The 27515-nt window shown below is 38.8% G+C and overlaps 1 protein-coding gene across 1 annotated transcript in view; it reads left to right on the top strand.

Annotated features, from left to right (window-relative positions):
* Positions 1 to 27515, top strand: part of LOC137265266 (BCL2/adenovirus E1B 19 kDa protein-interacting protein 3-like) — a 42741-nt gene that overhangs the window by 7702 nt on the left and 7524 nt on the right. Inside the window, exons 2-4 of the mRNA XM_067800620.1 lie at positions 7891 to 8044; positions 20489 to 20549; positions 26857 to 26918. Of these exons, the coding sequence (XP_067656721.1) occupies positions 7891 to 8044; positions 20489 to 20549; positions 26857 to 26918 (277 nt within the window). The remainder of the gene's footprint in view (positions 1 to 7890; positions 8045 to 20488; positions 20550 to 26856; positions 26919 to 27515) is intronic.

Genomic DNA, 27515 nt, shown 5'->3' with positions numbered 1-27515 from the left:
TTACTAGCAATCTCCTTCTTCAGAGCGTTCTTCATAGCTTAGTGGAAAAACTGCCACACTGAATCAAAACCATGCGGCAACACAATATATTGGATTTTCATAAACATTATAATGTATGATCATATTTAATAATAGCAAGACAAAGTTATCTTCAAAACTAGTAAGATAATTCAAAGTCATTAGCTCTTCCTCAAAAAATCCCTGGGCTGTGGGCAGTTCCTTAGAAAATCCCATGGATTTCTTGGAGAAAGCCTGCAAAACTGCCTGTAGAGGTTTACTTGGTAAAAGAAGAGTCTGGCGAGACAACAGTCATTTCACTGAGGGTTGTAATTGGTCTTCAGTATGCTTGTCATAAGAGGCTAACAAGATCAAGTGGTCAGGCTCACGGATTCAGTTGATCACATGTCATCGTATCCCAATTGCATAGATCAGTGCTCATGATGTTGATCATTGGATTGTCTGGTCCAGAATCAATTACTTACAAACCTCCACCATGTAGTTGTAATATTTCTGGGTGTCATGTTAAATAACTAACCGTCAGTCATAAGAAGAAATTACTAATCAAGGCCTCCTTTCGCAGAACACTAAGGTGATCGTAAGGCTCAAAGGTACCTTAGTACAATGTTAAAGAATGGGAGTTCAGGTTAACCTTAGTAAAGGTTGCTTTGTGAAAGGAGGCTCTGGAATTCTGGATGTAGCCAGAATTCAGCAACTTTTGTTATCATAAGAACTTTAACAGAACGTACAGACAGATTTGGCTTTGTCATCTTACCCAAACAGAATATGTTGGTGCTCATGTCATCAATCACTGGATTGTGTTGTCCAGACTCAGATATTTACAGGCTGTCACTGTACTTCAGGAATATTGTTGTAGTGATCAGCAAACACAAATAAGGAAAATGTGGTATGAAATACGCAGGAAATATTTAACCTATTAAGCGTGATATCTGGAGATCATTTCATGGGATAATTACCAATCTGAACATAAATGGCCTCTGACACAGTTTCCTGTTGTGTAAACACTCAAGACTGATGTCAAATTTTGAAGTTTTTGATTACAGTAATAGTGTGGTGGCGTGTCTCACGTAAAAAATAACCAATATGATAACACACATGATTTCTATATCTGAATTAATACATCCCAATACTTTTTTTTATTGACAGCACATTCTTGAAATAATCATGGCCACATGTAATTAATTAAACATAAACAATAGTGAATAATATTTCTAATAAATCTACAAAAATAGATTACAAACATGAATTGAGATAAGAATGAAGATTTTTATGGATATCAACTTCTTTATTATGAGAACACAATGTTTCGGAGCATTAACGTTTCGGAGTAAGAATTAACTCCAAAACATTGTGTTCGCATAATAAAGAAGTTGATATACATAAAAATCTTCATTCTTATATAATTCACTTCTAAATGCCCATCAAAGACTTGATAAATTCAGATAAATAATGAAAAATTTTGTTTTAAGTGGTATGAAACAAAAGGAACTAAAATTAAATTCTTGAAGGGGTGTGTACAACAAGACAACATGGATCACATAATATTAATTGTGATGCAATGCTAGAGTGTAAACAATACAGTCCACTCAGTGTGTTTCTATTGTGTGACAAGCAGTGTTAAATAGTGTGTGAGGTCAGTGACTATTGCTGTCACAATATTGTGACAGTTGCCAATAGGAGCACCTGTGGATACCACCATTCAGCCTACAGACTCGTATCACGTGAATATGGCACCATTTCAGTCTCTAAGGCTAGATGTAAACATGGTGAACGGTCATGTGGTTATGTGACACATGACTGTGTTGATAAACACATGATGTCATCACACGCTGCTTGTTACTATTGCTGTTTGGGCCCGACTTTTCATTGGTTGACATGCAAGATTTGTTTTATATATGATCGTGCAGATTTAGATTTGTAAATATGTTAAATTAGACACATTGTGATTCCACTGATTGCTACTTACAGTTTATTAGGTTTCCAAATTGGTTGAAAAAAGGCAAAATAGCATTTGTTATCCTATTTGAATAATATATATAATGATTCAAAATTATGTTTTTGGAAATATTGCTATTAACTAATTCACAATCATTTTAGAATTAAATATTCACAAATTCTTAAAAAGTTTTCCTTAATGGAAGTTTTATATTATTTATCAAAGATAGATATCATAAAACAAAATTTGTCCAAGCTAGGCAGGTTAATAATCAGTGCTGTTATGTATTTACAGAAACGAATCAGTGAACACATGAAAGTACAAGTGTTCCTTTATTTATTTCCAGAATTTTACTCTCAGTACAATAAGATTTTCAAGTTTTTATTATAATTATTAGGCCTTAAACAATAATACTGTTTACTTTCATTCTCAATCTAGAATGACAAGATTGACTTAAACATGGTTCTTGATCATGGTGAATATGCCACAGTTGGCTCTGAACTAGTGTGTTCAGCTGGCAAACAAATGTCAGCTTAATTTATTGTGTATGTATCATAAGTTGGTCATGATGAAAAATAGGCCTTTGACCCACATACAATGATTCACCCAGTGCTAGATGTGGAACTTTAGTAGCTGGGTAATGTGTGTTATTGTTTCCAGAAAGGTACGAAATCTGATTTCATGACAAAATGATTGTAATTTTGCTACACCATGAGGACAAGAACAGACAAAGCCAGGTGGAAGAGAACTTGTTATCAGTTGCTGGGCACCATTCCTACAGGCCCAGATACTAGGCCTTGACCCAGATTTAGTCTGACTGATAATTGGGTCAGTGCTCTTAGTGTTTAGACCGGTCTGGCAATGTCCAATGTCGGTGAACCACACACTTGATAATCCCCTGGAACTGCCCAATGTTATTTTTGCTGTGGAATTAGACAGGGCAGAATTAGATAGCAAGATTTCCTTGGCTTGTTGTGGGATTTGGCATTGATTTGTGGGACAACTAGCACTTGTTGAAATCAGTAGTAGGTAACTGGGTTTAGGAAATCTTGAGGAGGTTGTTAAGGATTTGTTTTATGGAAAGGCAATTTCATTGTGTATTACATATGGACTAATCTAATATGACTTTGTTTTTGCAAGTTTATTATTTCTGCAACATTACTTAAATAGTTTGAACAAACTCAAAAAGGCTTCCATGATCATACACAGAAATCTTTGTCAGCTTCAGGGGTATTCATGTGGGAGTATTTATATTTACAGGAATTTATCAGGTCCTGTTCAGAGGCTGAAATTCTGCCCCAAGTCTGAAGAACATGATAAAAAGCTCATATTTGTAGATTTATAACTATTGTTGTGGGTTTAGACTCAATGTCTTAATTTTTTGTTGTTTGCACAGAATGCAATGTAAACATTTTACCTTGAAATGCCTCTAATTAGATGACTTAAGTTAATTTCACCCTAAAAATTAGTAATTTTGAGCAGAATGAGCCAAAGAATTATTTGCCATCAGTTTTCCTGCCAAAGACTGGAAAACTAGATACAATCCTGCATTATATTTCCCAGCTAGGCCTAATTCACCTGTCAGTAGGTATGACTAACTGCTATTGTTTCAGTTATGCTTGGGTATCCAACTGGTTTAGGAATCCGTGCTGATGTCATCACAGTTTGTATTTCCTCTTGGTTCAATGTCTGAATCCCATTTGTTTTGTCCCTTCATGCAAGAATACTGCCAAAATGATGCAAATTCCAACTCGCCTTCTCATTAAAAAAATTCCTTTTTAGAAATAGCGTGTACTGGTGTATGTTGTGAAAAGTGCGGGTTGTTAGCCCTGTGTGTTTTTCTATAGTAATTGACATATATTACAAAATAATCATGCAATTCTTGGTCAAATGTAATGCATATTTTTTATCCTGATGTATTTTGATTATGAAATCTCATAAGACTATTGATCTCTTTACCTATATGTAAATCTTAAAATAAGCAAAATATAAGAAATAGTGTTCTTCACCTTTGTAACTTGAAAGAAACGTGTGTATGTGAAGTCATAGTGAACACCCTATTTATACTACAGTGCCAAATTATTTGCAGCCATTGTTGTTTAAACAAGCACTCACAGACACACATCCAGAAAAGCATGTTAGTGTTTCTACATGGCTATACAACAGATGTTTTATTGTTTTATGGAATAAAAACACATTATCCAGATATGTCCAGAACTTACAAAAGTAGGTGTTGCTAGGTAACTCCATTTTGATATTCATCAGATTCATGATACCTAGGTCATTACCTTGGTTTAGCTTGTCGATAACACTGCTCATGATATTGTATAGATTATTGTTTGGTGACTTTTTATTTGAAGATATCAGGATAATGAAAATAATTTTATGTATTTCATAATTTGATATGAATATTTGACTGAAAGGGTGCAAACATCTGTCACATGTGTTTTGTTTTGGCTCCCATGGTAACATGTTAACTGACTTCCATAGTGTGACTTGGGTTATCAGGAGTTAATATTTGGGCCCATGTGTTTTGTTTTTGTCCAAAGTAAATGGATGTGGTGAATTACTAAATTATCATCTTCATTTCAGGATAAGGGTACTGTTAATTCGGTTAAATAGTCAAGAACACAATTTTTCTATTGGATTATGTTGAGGTCTTTCAGATTTTAATGTAGGTCAACAAGTTACTCGTGTGTTTGTTTCCTATCTTAGTAATAGGGTGTTAGTTAGAAGCTCGTCATCACTGTATTTGTCCATTCATTCACTGGTTCAGGGCAATGTGTTAGTAACCTAATGGTTAACACTAGTGGTTAAAGAGTTGGCTTGTCACTCCAATGACCGAGAGATGGTTACATGGGTACAGTGTTTCACTCACTCACCCACTCACCCACCCACCGGGCTACTCACTGACCCTACTCACTCATTCCACCCACTCACTCACCCAGTCACTTTGATTAGGACAGCAGCAATATGTTGGCTTTTTTTCAGATTGTACGTACACAGCTCTAATTTTCATAGTTATCATGAAGTATACTGTTTGGTCTGATTTGCATGATTTATGTCAGTTAATAAATACTGAATATATCTTCCTGGTTTCAATTTTACTCATATATTTGCTGTCAGTCGTGAAGTATTTTTTACATCTTTTATGAATATAGTGTTACAAGGCTGGAATATTGCTGACAAACAAACAAAAACATTGACTTCAGGACATTGGTCTGCCTAAACTCTGGAGACACAATTTTTTAACAATCCACCTCAAGTCAAGAATGGCCTGGGCAAATGTAGATATTAAGCTTTTTCATATGCTGCTGATGATCATGGTGATAGTTCTAATCTGTGTTCCACACCTAACAGCTCAGCTTTGTCTCACGGCTGCTGCACGGCGATGTTTTCACACCCAATGTTGGTTCACTGCCAGAAACTCACATATACAAAGAAGACAACAACAACTGCAGTAAATATTGTTGTGTTAGGACTGGTACTCAATTTGGCGTATGTTTGACTGTGAGTGGAAGCACCAAGGTGTCATGAGGTTGATGTTTTACTATAGATATGATTTGACTAATATTAATTTGCAAAGTTCTAGAAGAAATTGATTAAAATATTAAATAAAAGAGATTTTGATTTTTCCAAGAAAGAGACTTGACTAGTCTAGGAATGAAGTAACATTTTGAAAGATGGCCTAGATTATACTATAGTCTACTCCACTCTGTCAGACATGTAAACATGTCTGTTTTCCAGGTATTCAGAGCAACCACCAGTGTCTAGCAAAAGGAAAACGAAAGATGAAGAATACCCTGAAAATGCCAGAATTCTACTGGTACTTAACAAAAAATATTAAGATAGTTTTATGCAGGGTCACCAATATGTTAATTTCAACAGCCAGGTTTGCTTTACCACTATAGCCAAGCTACATGAGTGAGGGTATATAGTTTGTCATCAATGGCAAGCTTGGAAGCATCCTCATGCAGAGGTAGCAGGGAAATCTGGTTTTGATGTGAGTGAAACCGAACATTGACCTCTTATAATTGTCCAAGGCCAAAAAAATTTCTTGTTTGTAGATTCTAACTCTTTCATATACCACATATTGGTAGGAGTAGTCAACTGGTTAAAGCATTTGCTTCTTATGTCAAAGGCCTAGATTCAATTCCCTCATGGGTACAATGTATGAAGCACATTTCTGGTGTCCCCCACCATGATGTTGCTGGAATTTTGCTTAAAGCAGAGTAAAACCAATTCACTCACTCACTCACTCACTCACTCACTCACTTGTATTTGTTGGATTCCTACTCAATTACTTACATGCTGGTGTTATTAGTTGGATTATTGCAGAGTGTTGCATTAAACAACAAACAAGGACACCATGGTGTAAACAGCAGTTGTCCTTGAACTTCTGGCATCCATCCTAGTCCAGATGACATGCAGTTGCACACAATGCTGCCATCTGACAGAAATAACAGATTTATCTCTGTGTAGCCAGTTATTGAAGCAGAAAAACTCCTCCAGATGACATTCCCCTAGCAACAGTCAGTAAACTATTATTATACTTGAGACATTTCCTGAGGAAAAACAGCTAGAGGGAAGTAATAAGTACTGAGAGAAAGTCTTTTGTCAATGTTATTCCATCTTGTGTCAAAGCTCCCAAGTACATATAATAGTGATGACAGTTGTATGTAAACATGTTTATGCAAGCTCGGAACTGAAAGGTCATGTAATTTGCATTTGAGTAAGTGGTAGGTCTTATTAATGCTTCAGTGATAATGAGGCAAGTCTCTAAGTACTCAAACATTCTTTTATACACAATGACCTCGAAGTGCCAAGTTAACATTTTCATCAAAGGCTTGACTGTTTAGTGTATCCTCAAGCTTTTAGCTAAATGTTGACCTAATTTGCATGTAAGTGGTTGCAAGTATAAGATTACATACTTCAGCATGTCCCTGCAGTCTGGAGTTCAGCACTCTATAAGTGCCCAATTACCATCATTATTATTAAGTCTTGTTCAGTGACAGGCAGGAATTCAGCCTCTTGACAGATAAGGACATTTCCATATCCATTGTCTGTACAAGTGCCATCATCCCGGTCATCCTGTATGTGGCCAGTGGCGGAACCTGTTATGCATACAGCCACTGGTATGCGGATATGTTGACTGATCCTGGTTGTCACCTCTTACGATGATGATAATCTGCAGCAGTCCATGCATGTCGTAAGAGGTGACCAAAGGTATCTTGTGGTCAGACTCACTAACATCTTTGACACATGTCCTATCCCATTTGTGTTCATGGTGTCCATCATAGGATTGTTAGGAAACTGCCATCATATAGAAAAATGCTGAGTCGGCAGTAAATAGCCAACAAAACAACTAATGTCAGTTATTTCTTTTGTCATATGCTTGTTAAATATAAGTCTGATTTAATGCTACTGCTAGGTTGTGCTGAATATTGTAACCAAAGGCTGGAGTGAGTGAGTGAATATGTTATCTGCTTCCAGGAATATATCATGACAAGTGCTCTCAGAAATAGCCCCATATATTCTTAAGTTAGAGACTTATTTGGAGAATTTTCAAGCTTGATATGGCACAGATAGACATTATCAACTGGAATCATGGGTATAAGCTTAAGATAGGACCCTGGCACATACAGGGGAGGCTCAGCATTTTGTAGTGTCTGACAACCTATGCCTTTCACTCTATAGAAAACTGTTCCAATCAGAAGATAAATGTTTGATGCTTGTGTTTGTTTTTTAATTAACCCTTTTCACCTGGCATTTTCAAGTTCCAAGGCTAATTGTAACTTGTATAGTTCCACATGAGTTGGAGTTGGTTGAGATTGACCGTGACCTTGGTGATGGTTGAGTGTGGCCATGACCTTGTTGATGGTTGAGTGTGGCCTTCCTGATGGTTGACTGTGACAACCATGACCTTGCTGTTTCAGACTCATGGGTGGAGCTACAGAACCAGGCCATGGCTGCTGGTGAACCTGTGCCCTCAGTATATAATGGAAACTTGGAGAAGCTTCTTATTGAAGCCCAGAGAGAGTCCCGCACACCCTCACGCCCAAACAGCAAGGAGTCCTCGGCCAGGGGCAGGTAGGTATCATGCACTTGTGGTAAGATGTCATGCAAATCCCAAAGTTTATTTGCAGAGAAACTCGATCCTCAGCACCCAATTCTTGTTGCAAAAGGTGCCCATTAGGATAAGATGGTCAGTTTCAGGGGCTTGGTTGATGTTTGTCATCTTATCCCAATTGTGTAGATCGATTTTTATACGAACAATCACTGGATTGTCTTCAGATTATATTTGCAGACCACTGCCATATAGCTCGAATATGTCAAACTGTGGCATTCAACAACGAACAACATCTCACACACACACACTTTAAAGAACACCTATATATGGTCAGGTGGTCATTCTGAAACATGACTGGTTGGCTCTAGATGAAGCTATTACATGCTAAATATGTGTGTTTCTAGGATTTTATCATTTACCCATGTTCAAGTTTTTTACTTTCCTGATCTAATACAATATTCCAAGATATGAGATCAACTACCAAACCTAGCTGTTCACATGCCTTATGTAGGATTTAATGTTCTGAATATTTTGGCTAATTCTTCAAAAACGCTATGCAGGTTCCTTAAAAATCACTACCCCACGATACCACTGTCTTGTTGGCGAAGGTTAGATTTACATTTATTCCGAAATACTGTCACCTAAAGTAACAATATAACTGCAAATATAAAAGCTAACATCCAAATGGTGAGTCCAGGGCTTTACACCAGGCTGAAATGAGTGTCGAGTGAGCACAAACATACGCAATGGAAGCAGAAAAAGTATTGTATATTGCACCCCAAAGGACAGTCAATTACAGTCAATGTTGTAGCAGATTCTCAACAAAATATGAAGTTGATCTTATAAATGTAATTATTACATTCAACAAAGCTCCAGATAATTTTTCAAGCGATTGGGTATTTACTCCCATGCCTGTTTATGTTTGAGTAATTGCATGTTTTGAGGAGTGACTTGCAGTTTGTGTACTCCCACTAGTTTAAAAAATTGAGTATTTTCACCCAGAATTTCATGTCCAAAGTTTGGTAATTAACACCAATAAACATAAAGATAGAAACGCTTCTCAACAGACAAGTTTCCAATAATTCATTTATTGCCCAATAGTTGGTAGCCATCTATAAACACTCAACATGGAAGCCATGTGACTACTACAGTAGACTCCGGACAGTGGCTACAGCTTTAATATATACACCTCTTAACATTTGCTAACGCTGTTTGGGCACCACACCGAAGTATCATTCACAAGCCAGTTTACTTAGTTTAGTAATGTATGCAAGGTACTATATACCTATTGGGTTTTAAGTAATTCTTATGTGTTTTTTGTACTCCCAGAAATGTAATTAATTGAGTGAATGAGATTTTTATTGCATAAAATATGCAAATACGCACCTTATCTGGAGCTCTGCATTCAGGTACAATACCTACGCTATATCATTATTTTACAACTGTAAGGACCCTGAAATTTGCTTTTGGGAGTCCTCTGGACACTTATTTTTGTAGAATAAGGTAAAATGCAGATGGTGGCTACTTCGAACTCCTTAAGAGGAAGTAATCAATACTTTCCAAATCAGTCTTGACTTGGATGGCAGACTGGCAATTGCCTAAATATGTAAAGCGTGTACATTGTTATTAAGGACATGCCTATTCAAGAGATCGAGGCTCATATGCCACAAAGCTGCCACTGTGTCCTATTAGAGCTATTGTCAGCTGAAGCTTGTGACTATTTCCAGCCCACTGTAGCTGACTGTCTAGAGAAAGATTGACCACATGCCTCATACATTCTTGACCATACAGGGCAAGGCAATTGATGAAACCCATGAATAAAGAATGAAGCTTTGGTCATTGTGTCACTCTGACACAGGTCTGACCTTGTGAACATTGCACAGGTGTGCATCATGTTTGAAATTATTATTTGGCTATCAAAGGGGACTCTACTACCCTTTTGACAGAGTGAAAGATGCTATTTTTAGGCGTTACCATGGTTACACCTATTCCATTGTGGTGTGAAAGGTTGGTCATTTTTAGCATTGATTAGTGTAAATGATTTCTATTGAGCTTGTTGTTGGGTGGGTATATTTTACAGGGTTGGGGTTTTTTTTAACCAATTTAGGGGTGGGGTTAGATAGGAGGGTTGTTGGTTGTAGAATCCAACCAGTTGTAACCTATTTTTTAAAAAGGTGTGTGATATTTTCATTGTCCGCTTAAAATCTAAAACGGGATCCATAAAACCTTGTACACTCTTAATGATACTACTTCAGTGGTTTTTATCTCCCTAAGATTTGTCATTCTACCATTTGATATGCTTCAATCTGCCATTGTTGAAGAATTTGTAAAAGATAACAGCTGTATTCAGGGAGACTTTCACTGACCCAAAAGCTGTTTTTGCTTTGTTGCTGTGTGTTAGGGATTTTGTCTCTCACTTAGTTTTGGGGGTTTTGAGGGGTTTGCTGTTCATGTGCTACTAGTCAATTGCCATAGGCTGAATAGTCACAGGTATCCACAAGACCTCCTGTTGGCAACTATCACAGTATTGTGACTGCAATAGTCACTGTTGTCACACACTATATAACACTATATGTCACACAATAGATAGACTGTATTCTTTACACTCAAACATTGCATCACAATTAATGTTGCATCACAATCAATATTGCGTCACAATTAATATTGCATCACCACACTACTGATGCAGTTGTAATCTATAAAATTTGACATCAGTCTTTAGTGTCTGCACAACAGGAAGCCATGTAAGAGAGGCCAAATAAAAAAAAGTATTGGAATGTATTAATTCAGATATAAATGTTACTTGTGTCATAATATTGGGTATTTTTTAAGTGAGACACGCCACCACAATATCACTGTAATCGCAACCTTCAAAATTTCACATCAGTCTTGAGTGTTTACACAACAGGCAACCATGCCAGAGGCCATTTATGTTGACACTGATAATTATCCCATGAAGTGATCTCCAGATATCACACTTATTGGGTCAAATACTTGCTGCATATGTCATTACACATTTTTCTCATTTGTGTTTGCTAATCAATACAGCACTATTCTTGCGGTACAAGGACAGGCTGTAAATGTCTGCCTGGACAACGTGATCCAGTGATTGATGACATGAGGATTGACATATTCTGTTGGGGTATGATGACAAAGACAAATCTGGTCATACAATCCTTTGAACTACTTACAACAAGTTAAGGTGCTAGATCTCAGTTATGCCCTAGATTCCCACATTAGGAAATGCTTCTTCCTACTAGATGTTGGGTATTGGTAGTATAAGTCACTTCCAGCAGTATTACGTCCACAAGGCAGCAGCGTGTAAATACAGGACCAGACAGTCCAATGATCAATAGCATGAGCATCAATATACAGTGTTCCCAGAAATTATTGAGAAAATCTTTGTTTTTTTTCTAATGATGCTAAGATTGGAAAAAGGGCTTTCACTATGCACTAAGCATACTAAATAAGGGAGACAACTCTTGAAGGCTTGGAAGGCAGCTCATTACGTCAAGAGTTATCTCCCTTGTCTGAGCAGACGGCTTCCTGTGTTGACATGGCAGAATTTACAGCAAGAGAGAAAAGAGAGCTCATTCTAGATGATTTTGAAAGGGGTGAGGCTGATGCTAAAGTGTTAGCTTGTAGACATGGTATTCCTCTGTCTACAGTATACAGAACTTTGAAGAATATTCAAACAGGAACCAGGATAGAGCACAAAGCAGGGGCAGGTCAGCCTAGGAAATTCAGTGTTGTGGATCGCCGAAGACTTGGGCAGATTGTGAGTGGGGGCAAATTGAAAAGTGTTGAGAACATCAGAAATGAAATGATTAGCAGAGGAAGTCCTCAGGTATGCAATGAAACAGTTAGGCAGGAATTACAGAGACTTAATTGGGTGGAAAAACATGGAATTCCCTCGCCGTTGATGAAAGATGCACAAAAGGAAAAACGTTTAAACTGGTGTCAGGCTCATGAAAATCAAGATTGGGATAATGTTTTCTTTTCGGATGAAAGTTCTGTTTGGCTTTTCCCTAACTGTGTGAAAATTTGGACCAAAGATACTACCAAACCTATCTACCAGCAACCAAAACATAGCCCAAAGTTTCACATGTAGGGTGGCATATCGGCTCGCGGAGTGACACCATTGTGTTTTCAAGGGAAACTTGACAAAAGAAAGATACGTTGACATTCTAAATGGTCACCTTCTTCCGACAGCACAAACATTGTATGAAGATGATTGGATTTTCCAGCATGATAATGACCCAAAACACACTGCGCGCTACACAAAACAGTGGTTGTCGGGCGAAAATGTTCAAGTTTTAGAGTGGCCCAGTTACAGCCGAGACCTAAACCCAATTGAGAATGTGTGGGGAGTCATGAAGGACAGAATAAACCAAAAGGGACTGAGAAATATTGAAGATATGAAGGCCGAGGTGGTCCAATATTGGGATACCCTGTCACACGAGTACCTACAAACTTTGATGGGTAGTGTGCCTAGGCGTATTCAGGCATGCATTGCTGAGCGAGGAGGTCTAACAAAGTACTAAAGCAAGACTGAGACTGTAAAAAGATGATGTTTTAACATGTTTATGTAAGTAAAACGCCAGAGGTTAATAAACGTAATGAGTTACATGATGCAACATGATTCTCAATAATTTCTGGGAATACTATACTCAGCTGGGACACAATGTTGTGTCAGCCAAGTCAGTGAATCTGACCACCCCATCCCGTTAGTTGCCTCGTACAATAAGCATGGGTTACTGAGGACCAATTCTTACCCAGATCTAAGATCTAAGAAATCCATATACAGCCTATTATCTTTGTGGTGAGGTAAAACAGATTTATTCCTCTGCTCAGAAGTGGGATACATAGTCCCTTATCAAGAAAATTCTGACTGGGAGGTAAAATAAATGTTTATGGCCCTGTCTAAGAGGTCGTTCAGGATGGTGCACTCAGCCATACTAGCCTTGTGGTCAAATACATTCATAGTTAAATATTGATGGTTTTAATTCTGCCTGACTGACCTGAGGCATGGACAGACAGACTAGGTGCAGCTGGACAGAACTATTTTGGAAACTGCTTCAAAGCAGTTAAGCTAGCCATCACAAAAAATTAGTGTCCCTTGATGTAGATCTGCTCATGACCTTTTGTAAAGGTCACATTCTGCCTGTGAAAGTAAAGGACATCAGGACTATGTACTGTTGAAATGTCAGGTGTTTAGTCATGACAATATTGGTTGGCATCGGTTCAGAGTGTAAGTGTAGGGCAGGGATTATTTCAGGGCGAGCTTTTGAGATGCTGTCATCTGTTTTCTACTCATTACAATAGAAAACACTTTCTTTCAAGCTTTAAAACTTCCTTTTTCAATAAAATACTGCTCCTATTTATGTAGGATTCTGTCAACTGTGCACCATGACAGAAACTTGTGAAACGTGATTCCTCTGGGAAACATTCATGCAATTTGCGTAATACTTGTTCATAATATATGGCAGGAGTTCGGGGGTGGCGGTGGAATGGGGTGTAATATTTTGTACATTTACATATTTAAACAATATGACATTTACTAGACTTGGAAAATTTTTGCCTATAGGCAATCCTGATTAAATCCCAATACAGATTCATATTTCAGTGACCGTGGTTCCTAGGTTTGATATTCAGATTCTATGTAGATAGACACTGATAAGTCATTAATATATCACTGTTACTGATATATGTGAACAAGATAAGGGCAGCAGCTGCTGCTGTCAGGTTTGGCTGCCAGGGCTCCGAACAGGGTTTTCATCTCAGCAGACGCCATGTTGACCAGACCTTGGAGGGAATCTGAAGTCTCATTTCCAGTCATTATGAATCGTCAAAAAGTATCTTGTGATGTAACAACTTAACCTGTATAATTCTCAACAATTTCAAAGTAGTACTGAAAATAGCATTTAAAATGAAAAGAAATTGTTAACAGTGCGTACTTGGTGTGGACCTGAAACCATGAAGTTGCATTTGAGAATTGGAATGCATAGCAGCCCCTAATAATGCACAACAGACACTAAGAATGCTCAGTAGTGGAAAGGAATGCACAACAGACACTAAGAATGCTCAACAGCTGATAGGAATGCACAACAGACACTAAGAATGCTCAATAGCTGATAATGCACAACAAACACTAGATGCTCAACAGCTGATAGGAATGCACAACAGACACTAAATCTGCTCAGCTGCCTTAAGGAATGTTCAGCATCCTCTAAGAATCCTTGGAGGGAATCATCCTCATAGACAATTGCAGATCAATATCAGGACACATCAACACTAATAATGTGCACACGCAATGATGTTAAATAACTCCCAAGTATCATTGTGGCATAACTTTAAAATGTCCTGGGTACAGAAATAAGAAACGTGATATCACCAATGACTTCCTTGCATGCTTCATCCAAAAAGAGACAGAAAAGTGTACGAGACACACAGTGTGAGATATTGTGCCAGCATGTCTGTCCTTGATGGTGACAACAGGAATGTATCTATCAGTGCACCATCTGGGAATATCAGCATACTCAACCTTCACTGCATAACTGGGATCACTATGGTAAAATGTCAATATATACTTCTCATCAAAAGTTCAGACTCGCTCAAGACACTCACAATATGTATGTGTGTGAGCGTGCGTGTGCACGTGAGTGTGCGCATGTGTGTGTGCATAAGACATGCATGCGTGTGTGCACATGTGTGCGTAGTTACATCGAAGATTGATGTCTCAATTAACTTTGAGGAACCAACTGCAAACCTTATGCATTGCACAAGGATCATGCATCAAATTGATGAAAAAGCATGTGCATATATTGTGCAAGTGCACAGCTGTTTTTGAAACTTTAAGAATTTTCTAATTTTCACTGGGTTTTTGTCATTTGTGGAACTTGTGACAATAATCTTTTCCATGTCACAAATTTGTTTTACATTACATCAGTTCATGTGTAAACAGTACCTTTGCACAGTATGGAATATTTTGCAAAATCTATTTTAGAACAGTTGCCTATTAAGACTAATTAGTGGCTATATTTACACTGGTCAGTCTATTACCTTTTGATTGAATTACATGACAAGAGCAGTAAAGTCAGTGGATTCACCTCTTCTCTCACAGCTATCGAGAAATACATCTTTAAGTTTGTATGTTACATCGTGTATTCTTCTCAAAGCCTGAGTGGTTAGTGAAATGAGAGTTGCCATGGTTATTACCATTCAGATTGAACCACTCTATGAAGTTTCCACTTCTTGAGCTCACCCAATTCTCTGTGATGAGAGAACTTGGTAAATGATTATCTCAGTTGATGGGATCCACATGTTGTTTTGCATCCTCTGTAATTGGAAATGTTTTCCTGGCTACTGACAATATTGTGGTGAGGACATCATAATGCATCAGTGAAGAAATATGAATGTACATCATCAAGGGGGGCCAAATCAATGTGATTTTGTCTTAATTAAAATGTAGCACCTTGAGCATGTACCAGTGAGTGAAAACTTATTGTGTTATTTTAATCAGGGACAGTAAGGTTAAGGCATTCGCTTTGCACACCAAGACCTGTGTTTGATTGCCCACATGGACACAATGTTTGAGGCCCATTTTTTGTGTCCCTCGCTTTGATATTGCTGCAATACTGCTGTAATGTTGCTGAAGGCAGCCCAAAACTAAACTCACTCACGTACTATTACCTTGATCAGATACCACTGGCAGTCTGTTGTCTAGCCCAGGGAGCTTAAAATTTTGATAGAACAGCTCAACTTATCAGCTCAAGAAACTGACTGGATTGCGGTGGCGAGTGCTCAGGTCACAAATGACAGTTGAAGTTAAGCACCGTGGAGCTCTGACAGTCCTTGGATGGGTGGCAATGTTTGGCAGTTTGACTCCTGAGAGTCTCTAGGACGTTGGTCCTGCCCCACAACGAAGCACATGTGAAAGGTGGTCTCACCTGAGGCAAATGAATTTGTTCAAAATTTCCTCTGTCCAGAAAATGGGTACCCGGTGAGATAAAGTCATGTGACTATTACCTTCTAGCACTTAACAGGCAGCTTGGGTTATCCGGGGTAATAATGATGATCAGTGTGTTAGTGCTTTGAGCATGCAATGCTTAGAGATTAGCACATTATAAAACTTCACATTATTATTATTATTATTATTATTATTATTATTGTTATTATTATTAATGCTCATCCCTTGTGGTCAAAGCCTCGCTTTGATATAGCTGGAATATCGCTAAAGGTGGTGTAAGACAATATTCACTCACCTTGTCATCTGAATCAACTGGTTCCTTAATACTCAAATATTTCTCATACGAGGTTCAGTGTGTGAAATAGTTTTCAAATTTTGCCACCCATCAGGCTAGATATGCCTGAATGTTACCAGCCCATGCAATAATTCACTGGCCCGAAATTTGAATGTAGATCATTGTCGTCATTAAGTTGCTGATATTATGAACATTTTTATCAGGCCATAATCTTGCCCAATTTCAAAGTGTATTAAAACATAACAATTAAATCAGAGAGAGTGATATGGTACAAAATAACCCCAGGAAAATTCTCTTGCAGTCGAGATTTAGTGTCCCAACCAGATTTTTACTAGCCGTTGGCTAGCAGGCCGGTAGCTATTTCTCAAAGTGTAGTTTAGAGATTAGAGAGGTGACATATTCACTGCATAGCACAGTGTTTGCTCCAGGGATAAAAATGTGGGAATCATGATGACACCCTGGTATCACGAAAGGGAGCCAGGGGCATGTTTTGGGAAGTCAAATAAGCAAGTTTTCTGCAATCCATGCTTAAAAAATTAAGAGTCATCATGGCACCTCGTGTCAAGAAAGGGAGTCAGGGGCATGTTTTAGGGAGTGAGATACGCACGAGTCATGGCAACCACTGATAGCATGAAATCCAAACTGTGGCAATATTCGTTAAACTAAAAATTCAATCATTGCACATATGAACAGGTACAAAGTTTTATGTATAAGTAGAATTTCTGAAAAAAAAAAAGACATGAATCATGTATGAGTCTACTGTGACACAGGGAGTGAGTGGCAGTATGATGGCTGTGATGGATGGATGTCAGGAAGCAGAGCGCAGAGAATATATCAGGTCATCGACAGGTCAGTGGCCACATACCTCTCATACTGGTCTTGCGAGGTCACTCCCAACCTGTCTTTGTCCAAACTCCTACCTATATTTACACAGTACAGATGAATCCTTGATTATTTCTGTTAGGTGTGAAACTGTATACCATGGTATCAGTAGAACCGCAGTGTTTTGCCTTTGGTTCCAATACCATAATACAACCCAGAAACTCAGTATTTTTGGTTTTCTATCTTCTCCAAAAAATGACATTGTTGTTTCTTCAGAATGACAAAGATTATGGTTATTTTTTTTATGTTATTAGACAGTGTAAGGTTTAGCTCACAGGGACTTGTTATGCTGAAAATGCATGGGTAGATGGCTGTGAGCGAACTAGTGTTGGACCTAGGCATAATGTTGCCAGGGAGCTTATAATTTTATGGCTTGGCCCTTGTCAGTTTCCTGCATTATTATCATATCTCATCTACCAAACCGAAAGACAGCGAACTGACAGCCACTCGTACCGCAACATGTACTGTACTGCGATAAGAGCTTACCATTTCACCCCTAATTTTTGTTACCTCTAGGGTTTCTACTGAGATAAATGTTTTCTTTTGATGACTCACCTCTGAAATAAGTATACGGACCCCATCAGGATTCTGTGTTAGAGGTGTTATAACATTTTCACAATTGAGTCATCAAAAGAAAGCACTTATTTCATTATCTCGTCCCATTATGATATACCCCAGTCAGGATTCTATGTTAGAATCTTCAGTAAAACATGCTTGCCATAAGAGGCAACATGTTGACTTGGTTGACATCATTGTATCCCAATTACGCAGATCAATGCTCATGCTGTTGATCACAGGATTGTCTGGTCCATACCCGATTATTTATGGACCGCTGTCATATGGCTGGAGTATTGTGGTATAAAATCTAAACTCACTCAGTATATATAAATAAAGAAATTCCAAAAAATCATGGACCATTGTTGACTGTCCTGAAAGTTTCTGTAGAGTCACAGATTTCTATACACGCTTCAAGCCATATTCCCCCAGATCATCGTGGCCTTGTCTCTTCCCTTCTGGGCTGTGCCTGAGCAGTATGTGCTAAGGCGACAGATATATGCTGACTCAGTTAAACGGTGTGTGTATGACATTTACATCAGTAATGGGAAAGTTATTGTTATTTATAATTCTTATCAATTACGTGATTGTTACCGGATACACAATGTTTCATTCATAAGTTTCAACTGGCTTGCATCATGGACATTGTGTTTTGCCATTTTCTGAATGTGCACATGTGGTGTCCTTGCATGTGGTTTTGTGGTGCTCCTGCAAGTAACGATGGCAACTGGGACTGTGAATATGTATTTTCCCTTTTAGTGAGTGCTGCCACTAGCATGACCAGCTGTTGGGACACACTGCATCTTACATGTGTGTATTTGCAAAGGCCAAACAGGGCCTGTTCACAGATGAAGCCAGCAGTCAATTACTGAAACACTGGCAGAAAATAATAGCAGCATCCACTAATTTTTCTAATTATTTGCTTTTAAAGTATTTCATCATATTTATTCATAAGTGCAAGCTGTCATGGTGGCTTTGTACATTTTGCTGTGCTGAGTTGGCTCCCTTGTCATGCAAGCAATTATGAGTGAGTGAGTGAGTGAATGAGAGAGTCAGATGGGTTTTATGCCACTTTTTCTAGTATCATAGATGGTGGATGGATATATTTGGTTTCATTTGTGGGGAACTGAAACCAGAAACCAGATCTTAGGAGTGATGAGTGAGTACTTTATCTTCTTGCTGAGTACAATGTCTGAAGCCCATCTCTGGTGTCCTCCTTTGTGGTGTTGCCGGAACATTGCTAAAAGCAGCATAAAACTGTACTTCCTCACTCATTCAGGTATCCTCTTAGCTACCCCATCTCCGGCTTCTAGCAATATACCAGCACTACATGACAGGGGACACCAGAAATGAGCTTCATGCATTGTACCCAAGTGGGAATTCGAATCCGGTCATGACAAGCAGACACTTCAACCACTAGGCTACCCCACCACCCATGTGACACCTGTGGCCTGGGTAACCCTGTTTATGTGGGAGCTGTGTTGGCTTGTCTGCACCAGACCTGTGTTGTGGGTTTCAGGAAGCATCATCAGTTCAGTGCAGTGCTGTTAGTGCTGTTTATACAAGAAAAAATACATCAATCTGTACTTTAGGAACTGTTCATAATTTATGGCTGGAGAGGTAGTTGATGATTTCAAGGGAGTGATCACATTGTACATGCAACTCCATGAAAATCATCATTGCACCCCCTAGCCATAAATTATGAACAGTCCCTTAGACAAAAAGTGTAATCCCATAAAGCATTTGTTACATGTGACCACTATCGTATAGCATAATGTTCTAAGGAGCCAATTCTTGTAAATAGAGGCCACTAATGAGATAGGGTTTACAATGCGATCTGGTAATTCCGCAAACCTGAGCAGATCAATCTCAAAACACCACATTTTTTGTGGTTTACATGACTTAACATGCTAGGATGCATCATATTTACCTAGAAATATAAGTTTTATTGACAGCTTTAAGATTCCGACATTCCATTATGCCATACGGTTGACCTTACCAGCATTCTGACGACATCACTTGCTGTCCGGTGCATCTGATGTACATAACATCCAGCTGGAGATCCAAAGTATGGAAGCGGTTTAGGGCCAGATTATTTTCAAAAATCACTTCATCAATGCAAGAAAGAATGTTTCATGTTAAATCTAATTATGAATACTGAAGAAAAAGGTTTAAAAGTCTGAAAAAAAAATATTCATAAAACTGTCAAACAGTAACATGTTATGCTTATGTATTTACCTTTAGTGATTAAAAGCCAGACCCTTGTAGAAATATCTCAATTTCAAGTGTAAATGTGGTAGTAGACGATGTTTACTTTCGATACGGAAGTACGCCATTGCAGTTGCACAGATTTACCGGATGCTTAGCTGAATTACTGGACACTATAGTAGGTCACTGATCTCAGGTTGATAGGTTTCACTGTAGCCCAATTTCATTGAAAATACAAACGATGTCAGTCACTGAAAATTACTTTCACAAACTTGTAAAAGGTATTGAATCCTTGTCTCACATGTGTATGGGTACAGTCAGCCTTCCAGAAACTTATCAAACAATGTAGTCTATCCCAGTTATCCATAAGCAAAGGGGAATAACTTTGGTACATACATACCATCAATAAAAACCGAGAAACAACAAAACTTGATATTTCAACATGCTGCCACTGAGAATCATCTCTTGAATACATATATACTTCCGTATACCAAGGGCATTAAACCAAACTCAGTCATTATGTCATGAAGCTAAAATTGTTTTTCTACTTTTCAGCCCCAAAAGTCCACACAGTCCCAACTCCGAGTGGGCTGCATCAGACTGGAGATCCAGGACTGTAAGTATAAGTTTGCATTCAACCTCTACATACACACTATAGTTTGTGGAGTTATCTCCAAAGCTATATAGTTTTTGTGTCCCATATAACATTACCTATGGATAACTGAAAACAGACAGTAGGTTCACTTTGTTTTTATACATAATTGTGTGGTCAGACATTTTGACGATGTCGAGATATGTCATCATATCCCAACTGATTGAGGCTCATGATGTTTGTTGATCATTGGATTGTGTGGTCTGGACTTGATAATTTTTTAGACTGCCACCATAAGGCTGGAATATTGCTGAGTGTTGTGTTAATCAACCAATCAACCAACCAACCAATGGAATGGACTTAACTTGCTCCTGTTGATTCCTGATATAGAATCAACCAATTTATTTGTTTTCTCCTCTACTTATTATACAACAAGATGTATATTTTCACGCCTAGATACAGCAGATGTATTAAGATCGCACTCCTGGATATGTCGTTACTCACAGCTATCTATGACCGGTCACGGCCCAGTAGCAGGTCACCGTTGATGACAACACCTTTGTACATGCTTTGTCTTCACCTTCTATTCTGTATGTTCCTCATTTCCGTATTTTGACAAGCATTTTTTCCATCAACAAGGAAATCTGGAAACTAGAATCGGTAAGCTCTGTAAACAGGAACTGTTAGTTCAAATGACTTGGCAACTCTTTCTTATGATGGTGTTTGTTAACTCAAGCTCTGCCTAATCTTTGACAAATATTTTGAGTCGATGGCTCCAAGTGTTGTTGTGAACATGGTGAAAGGGCTGTTTGTTCCTGAGCAACCTTTTGTCATGGAACAGCGCTGCATGACATGTTGCAGCATTTCAACATGGCTGACATTGTTGTCATGTTGTCGTGTTGTCAGTGTCAGAGAGGCTTGGTCATATTTCCTGGGAGACATTCTGTATTAGCTGACTGTGTGGTAAATGTCTTTTGATTGACTACAGTGTGTTACAATAGACTACAAAGTCCTATGGTTGGCTGCAATGTGTTACAACTGAGAATCATATGCCCGACTAATACATAAGGTGTCTTATGACAGTCTTCAGAGTGATACAAAGTACATACTGTGATTATTTACTATAGTGAAGTTGGGCGAGGTTTTTCGTTATTGCCCCAGTTTTTATGACCCATTTTCAGGTCAGGGTTGAAGCCTTCACTCATCCCTGTTTCATCCCTTTAATTGAAAACACAATGCCGTCAAATGTAACTTTTGGGGATTACACTTTCTGAAAAAAAGTACAGATTCTCGTACTTTATAGGTTGAGTCCCATCCAAGATTTAAAGTCTCACTCAGTGTCGGGCCCCTAATCACCAGCACATAAAGTCAGTCATCTAACCCACTCAGAGGAACAGTAATCCCAAGTATAGCATATGTTAGAGGCATGTGCCTCATCATATACTCAGCAGACAGGACACTGTCTCTCTGAAGTATCATTCTCTATGACATGGTGATCCATGAAGGTCCTGAATAGAATAAGCCTTCAGCAACCCATGCTTGCTATAAAAGGTGACTATGCTTGTCGTAGGAGGCAGCTAATGGGATCGAGTGATCAGACTCGCTGATTTGGTTGACACATGTCATTGTTTCCCAGTTGTGCAGATCAACACTCATGCTGTTGGACTGTCTGGTCCTGACTCGATTGTTTACAGACCGTCGTCATATATTGCTGAGTGAGGCGTAAAACTAAACTCACTCACTCACTCACTCTATGACATGGTAAGCTTAACCACAAAAGCTATGTGTGACTCCAGTCTTTTATTCATTAAACTTTTATGTTGGTATGTGATTTCATGTTTGAAAGATTGTTGATGTGGTCGAAAGTAAGCAGAAAAGATATAGGGATCCTTGGCATGAAATATCAAACAGTTTGGGTGTCCCATTGTTCAATCCATGAAGATTTTGGTTAGAACTGGTCCTCAGCAACCCATGCTTGTCATAAGAAGAATCCTAATTTCCGTAAATCTATTCTCAAGCTGTTGGAACATTTGATTGTCTGATCCAGAACACCAAACAAATCTTTTGTTCATACACTGAAGGTCCTACGGTCCTCAGACCCTCTTAATTTCAATTCTCATTATACAGACCAGTTGCCATTAAAATCTTGACATCTGCTGTGCCCACAGTACCTTGGCATCAGTTTTGTCTCAGCACTGACCGTGTAATGATCCATTGTGGCTATGACAGGACTGCTTTGTTAGACGAGACAGTGGTTGCCTCAGCTGTTACCTGACTGCATCAGATGTCACAGTCAGCTGTATGCTTGTCAGCAGGAATCCAGTGGACAGTGGGCACATCTTGTGTATGATTCCCTGCTCATAGAACTGACTGGGAAGTAGATCTGGAGAGTCTCACTTAAACACCCAACAGCTTGCAGATTTCTTTAAATATTATTAAACCCACCTCATTCTCATCCTCTTTCTCAGTTCTTGCAGTCTGTACTCATCTCAGTTTCAGCAGCCTGTGGCACCATCCCCTTCTCAGCCCGGGCAGTCTGTACTCATCCCTTTAGGAGCATAAATAAAACCCCTTTCAGTTCTAGCTGCTGATTCTGACCCCTTGTCAACTTAAAAAGCTGAAAACCTCCTTAATCAGCTACGGATTGGGTCTTTAGATGACCCAGCTAGAAATGGGTATTGAATAGTGCTAGCATTAACTGTGCATTAGCTTCAGTTTATGTTGGATCCTCATAAAGAGAAAATTAAACTGCTATGGCAGTTTCCTGTAGATATTATCTAGATGATAACAAGTAATATAGCATCAATATGGATGTATTGATTCCTGAAGTAAACGGCATTATGTTATCCCTATTGAACATAAATGTAGCTTTAGTAAATTGGCTATTTTTATGAGTGGTTGAAAACAGTATTTCAATATACCAAAGCTTGACTAATATGAAGTCTAGACTATAAAGTCTTGTATTACACAATGCGTTTCTGTCTTCTAAAATGTTGTCTTTTCTATTTCATTTTGATTAAATGCAGATATTCCAGTCATGTCATGGCACCAAGTAATAGAAAGCTTTTGCAGATGTCCCCATTATTGTAAAATTAGTAACTGTGGTTTGTTTTTTCTTTCTTTCTTCAAAGCAAGTTTTCATTATGACTTTTATCAGTTTTATCAGTGAACATCTGTTACCAAGCAGAATTTTGTTTTGTTACCTTTCTCTTGCAAATTACGAATATGTGTAACCATAAACAGAATAAATGTGCAACCACAGACAGGATGAACATGCAACCATAAATAAGATGAATTTGCAACCATAAGCAGAATGAATGTGCAGCCATAAACTGGATGAATGTGCAACCATAAACAGGGTGAATGTGTGACCATAAGCAGAACAAATGTGCAACCTTAAGCAGAATGAATGAGCAACCATAGATAGGATGAATGTGCAACAATAAGCAGGGTGAATGTGCAGCCATAAACAGGATGAATGTGTGACAATACTGATGATGAATCTGCAACCATGAGTAGAATGAATATGGAACCATAAAGAGGATGAATGTGTGACTATAAACAGGCAAATGTGTGCCTATAAACGGGATGAATATTGCAACCACAAGCAGAATGTATGTGCAACCATAGGATAAATGTGCAACCATAAATTAGATGATTATACAACCATTAACAGGACGAATGTGCACCCATAGATAGTATGAATATGTGACCATAAACAGGATGAAAGTGCGACTATAAACAGGATAAACCTGAAAGTATAAACAGGATGGTCACAGAAGGTCTGGTCGACCACAAACAAAATGGTTGACTTTCTGTCTTGGGCTTATAGGTCACCTATACCAGAAATACTTCTTACTTGTGCTGGAGCTGACTGGCAAGGATGAGTGATATCAGTTGGCATACAGATGACATGCATCATCAAAGGGAGCATTGTCTGACCAGCTGACCCCATTAGTCAACTCTTACCACAGGCTTGGCTTGTATGGCAAGCTGTAGTGCTGAACCAGTTCTCAGTGCTTTACATTTGGTCACCTAGTAGAACTGCTTAAAACTGACAGTAACTGTTGGAATTGTTAGCATTTATAGAGGAATAGGAGATGGAAAACTGAAGGCTGAAGTTTCAGTCTCCCACGCTAGTCATTAAGAAAATTAGTCAGGACTAGGGCTTATACTTGAATCGGGTGGCCAGGACTAGGGCTTATACTTGAATCGGGTGGCCAGAACTAGGGCTTATACTTGAATCGGGTGGCCAGGACTAGGGCTTATACTTGAATCGGGGGGCCAGGACTAGGGCTTATACTTGAATCGGGTGGCCAGGACTGGTGAATGGGGCTTATACTTGAATCGGGTGGCCAGGACTAGGGTTTATACTTGAATCGGGTGGCCAGGACTGGTGAATGGGGCTTATACTTGAATCGGGTGGCCAGGACTGGTGAATGGGGCTTATACTTGAATCGAGTGGCCAGGACTAGGGTTTATACTTGAATCGGGTGGCCAGGACTAGGGCTTATACTTGAATCGGGTGGCCAGGACTAGGGCTTATACTTGAATCGGGGGGCCAGGACTAGGGCTTATACTTGAATCGGGTGGCCAGGACTAGGGTTTATACTTGAATCGGGTGACCAGGACTGGTGAATGGGGCTTATACTTGAATCGGGTGGCCAAGGACTGGTGAATGGGGCTTATACTTGAATCGAGTGGCCAGGACTAGGGTTTATACTTGAATCGGGTGGCCAGGACTAGGGTTTATACTTGAATCGGGTGGCCAGGACTAGGGCTTATACTTGAATCGGGGGGCCAGGACTAGGGCTTATACTTGAATCGGGTGGCCAGGACTAGGGTTTATACTTGAATCGGGTGACCAGGACTGGTGAATGGGGCTTATACTTGAATCGGGTGGCCAGGACTGGTGAATGGGGCTTATACTTGAATCGGGTGGCCAGGACTAGGGCTTATACTTGAATCGGGGGGCCAGGACTGGTGAATGGGGCTTATACTTGAATCAGTCCATGGTTAGTACTTGGATTGACTGCATGTCATCAAATCATGAAGATGTTATTGACAATATCAATCACTGGTTTGTCAGTGTGATCCCGATTCGGTCATTTGCTATCACTGTTAAACTGGTCCTAACTGAGTGTGACTTAGAGCAACAATCAAACAAACCACACACTTCAACATTAGCTCACAGATGTTCTTCTATAAGTGACCACCACTGTAACCATGGTAACAACCATGTTCTACTACTATTGTGACCTTGCCATCCAACCCCTCATCCTTGCTGGTCACTGCCTACAGTCCAAACAGCCATGGTAATTACAACTGTTAGTGCACAGCTGTCCCGGTCAAGGCTAGTCAGGACTTGAGACCACTTGTAGAGTATGTTTGATCAGGCTTTTTACTAACATAAATATTGAAGATAGGTCTTTCTGCTGTCATTGTTGGCACACATGTTGTTGATATACGACCTCAGTGGGACATTTGAAGCCAGTATAGGTGCCATGTCCTGGCAACCATGTTGTAATATTTGGAGAGGATATGAAATTTTATGATAAAATTGTTTGCATGGATTGGTACACTTTTGTAGATCATGCATCATGTGATGAACACAAATATTAACTGATAAAATTCCATGTATGATGTATAACATAACTGTAACACTATAATTCAAACCGTTATCACTTGCAGAAGCCCAAGGGTTTACAGTAACGTCCCAAGGAGTGCAGCTGAAAAGACTGAGGGCTTCTGCAAATTAATATCCTGAAAAATATCGTCATCGTTATTATAACTAAAATGGATAGAATTTTAATGAAATAAAAACAACCGATATTATCAGTTTTTAAGCATTTACTGCTAAGAATAAACAATAGTAGTCACACTTCATACAAATATGGAAACATCATACAACAAAACAGTATCGTCACTATTGAGATGACATTCGACCTTGCCCATACCACCATTTTTTTCACTGCTCAGCAGCTTTAGACTTCCAGTCCATGTTTTCATTGCTGCATGTTGTAACACATGGTACAGTTGTGAAGTTTGGCACCAGCAAGAAAGTGCATAATGGCACAGGTACATGTGACAATGTGGATATTGAACCCGAGTGCATAAATATGATTGAGCATCAAGAGCCGAGTTCCTTATGATGTCACCTATAAAGGGCTTGATCAGAGCCTGTCATCAAGCAATTTGGGGGCATTAGCAAGTTACAATGGTCAGTGCTCATTTCTGATCTCATGCAGGCATTTTAATGATAATTCTCTCCATTTTAGCAATAATGAAACTTATTTAATCTTTTGCTGTCATATCTACTTCTGTGTTGCAGGAGGACCCGGGAACAGACTGGATCTGGGACTGGTCAAGCCGTCCAGAAGTGCTGCAACCAGGGTCAGATTTCTTGCCGTTCCAAATATTCGTGTGTTACTTTCATTTATGATTTAGAACATTAAATTAACCTTAGCATAGTTAAATACACCTGCTCAGAGTATAAAATTATACCTAGTTGTCTTTATAAATTCACAATAGAAGATAAACCGAAGATCATTGTGAGCTCCCTTTGTGCACTTTCCATCATGATGCATTTAGCGTTTGATAGTAAAGGGGAGTATTTTGTTTGCATTTTTTGTGTGAATTTGGAATTTGCCAGGGGTTAAAGGGTGAAAAGACATTCCTTATTTAGTTACAGTTGTAATTGTTGTGACGATAGCAAGGTGACTTGTATTCTAATGATAACAGGAAAGGAATAGGGTTAACTATAAATAGTTCTTTTGAATAGAATCATTGGAAACATTGCTTGCAAGTCATTCATGTGAAAATATGCATTGAAACCTCTTCTTTGTTATTGGTTGAGTTTTCAATGCAGGACAAGACATGTCTACAAAGACACGTTAGTTTAGCTCTATCAACATGAATTAAGGGAGAATGTTTACTTTAGCTCTTGCAATGAATGCTTACAATAGCTACAGACATGCAGCCAATTGTGAA

This window comes from Haliotis asinina, chromosome 15 (assembly GCF_037392515.1).
Source record: "Haliotis asinina isolate JCU_RB_2024 chromosome 15, JCU_Hal_asi_v2, whole genome shotgun sequence".
Classification (NCBI taxonomy): Eukaryota; Metazoa; Mollusca; class Gastropoda; order Lepetellida; family Haliotidae; genus Haliotis; species Haliotis asinina.
Note: the sequence above shows the minus strand (reverse complement) of the source record. Positions and strands in the feature narration are given on the sequence as shown.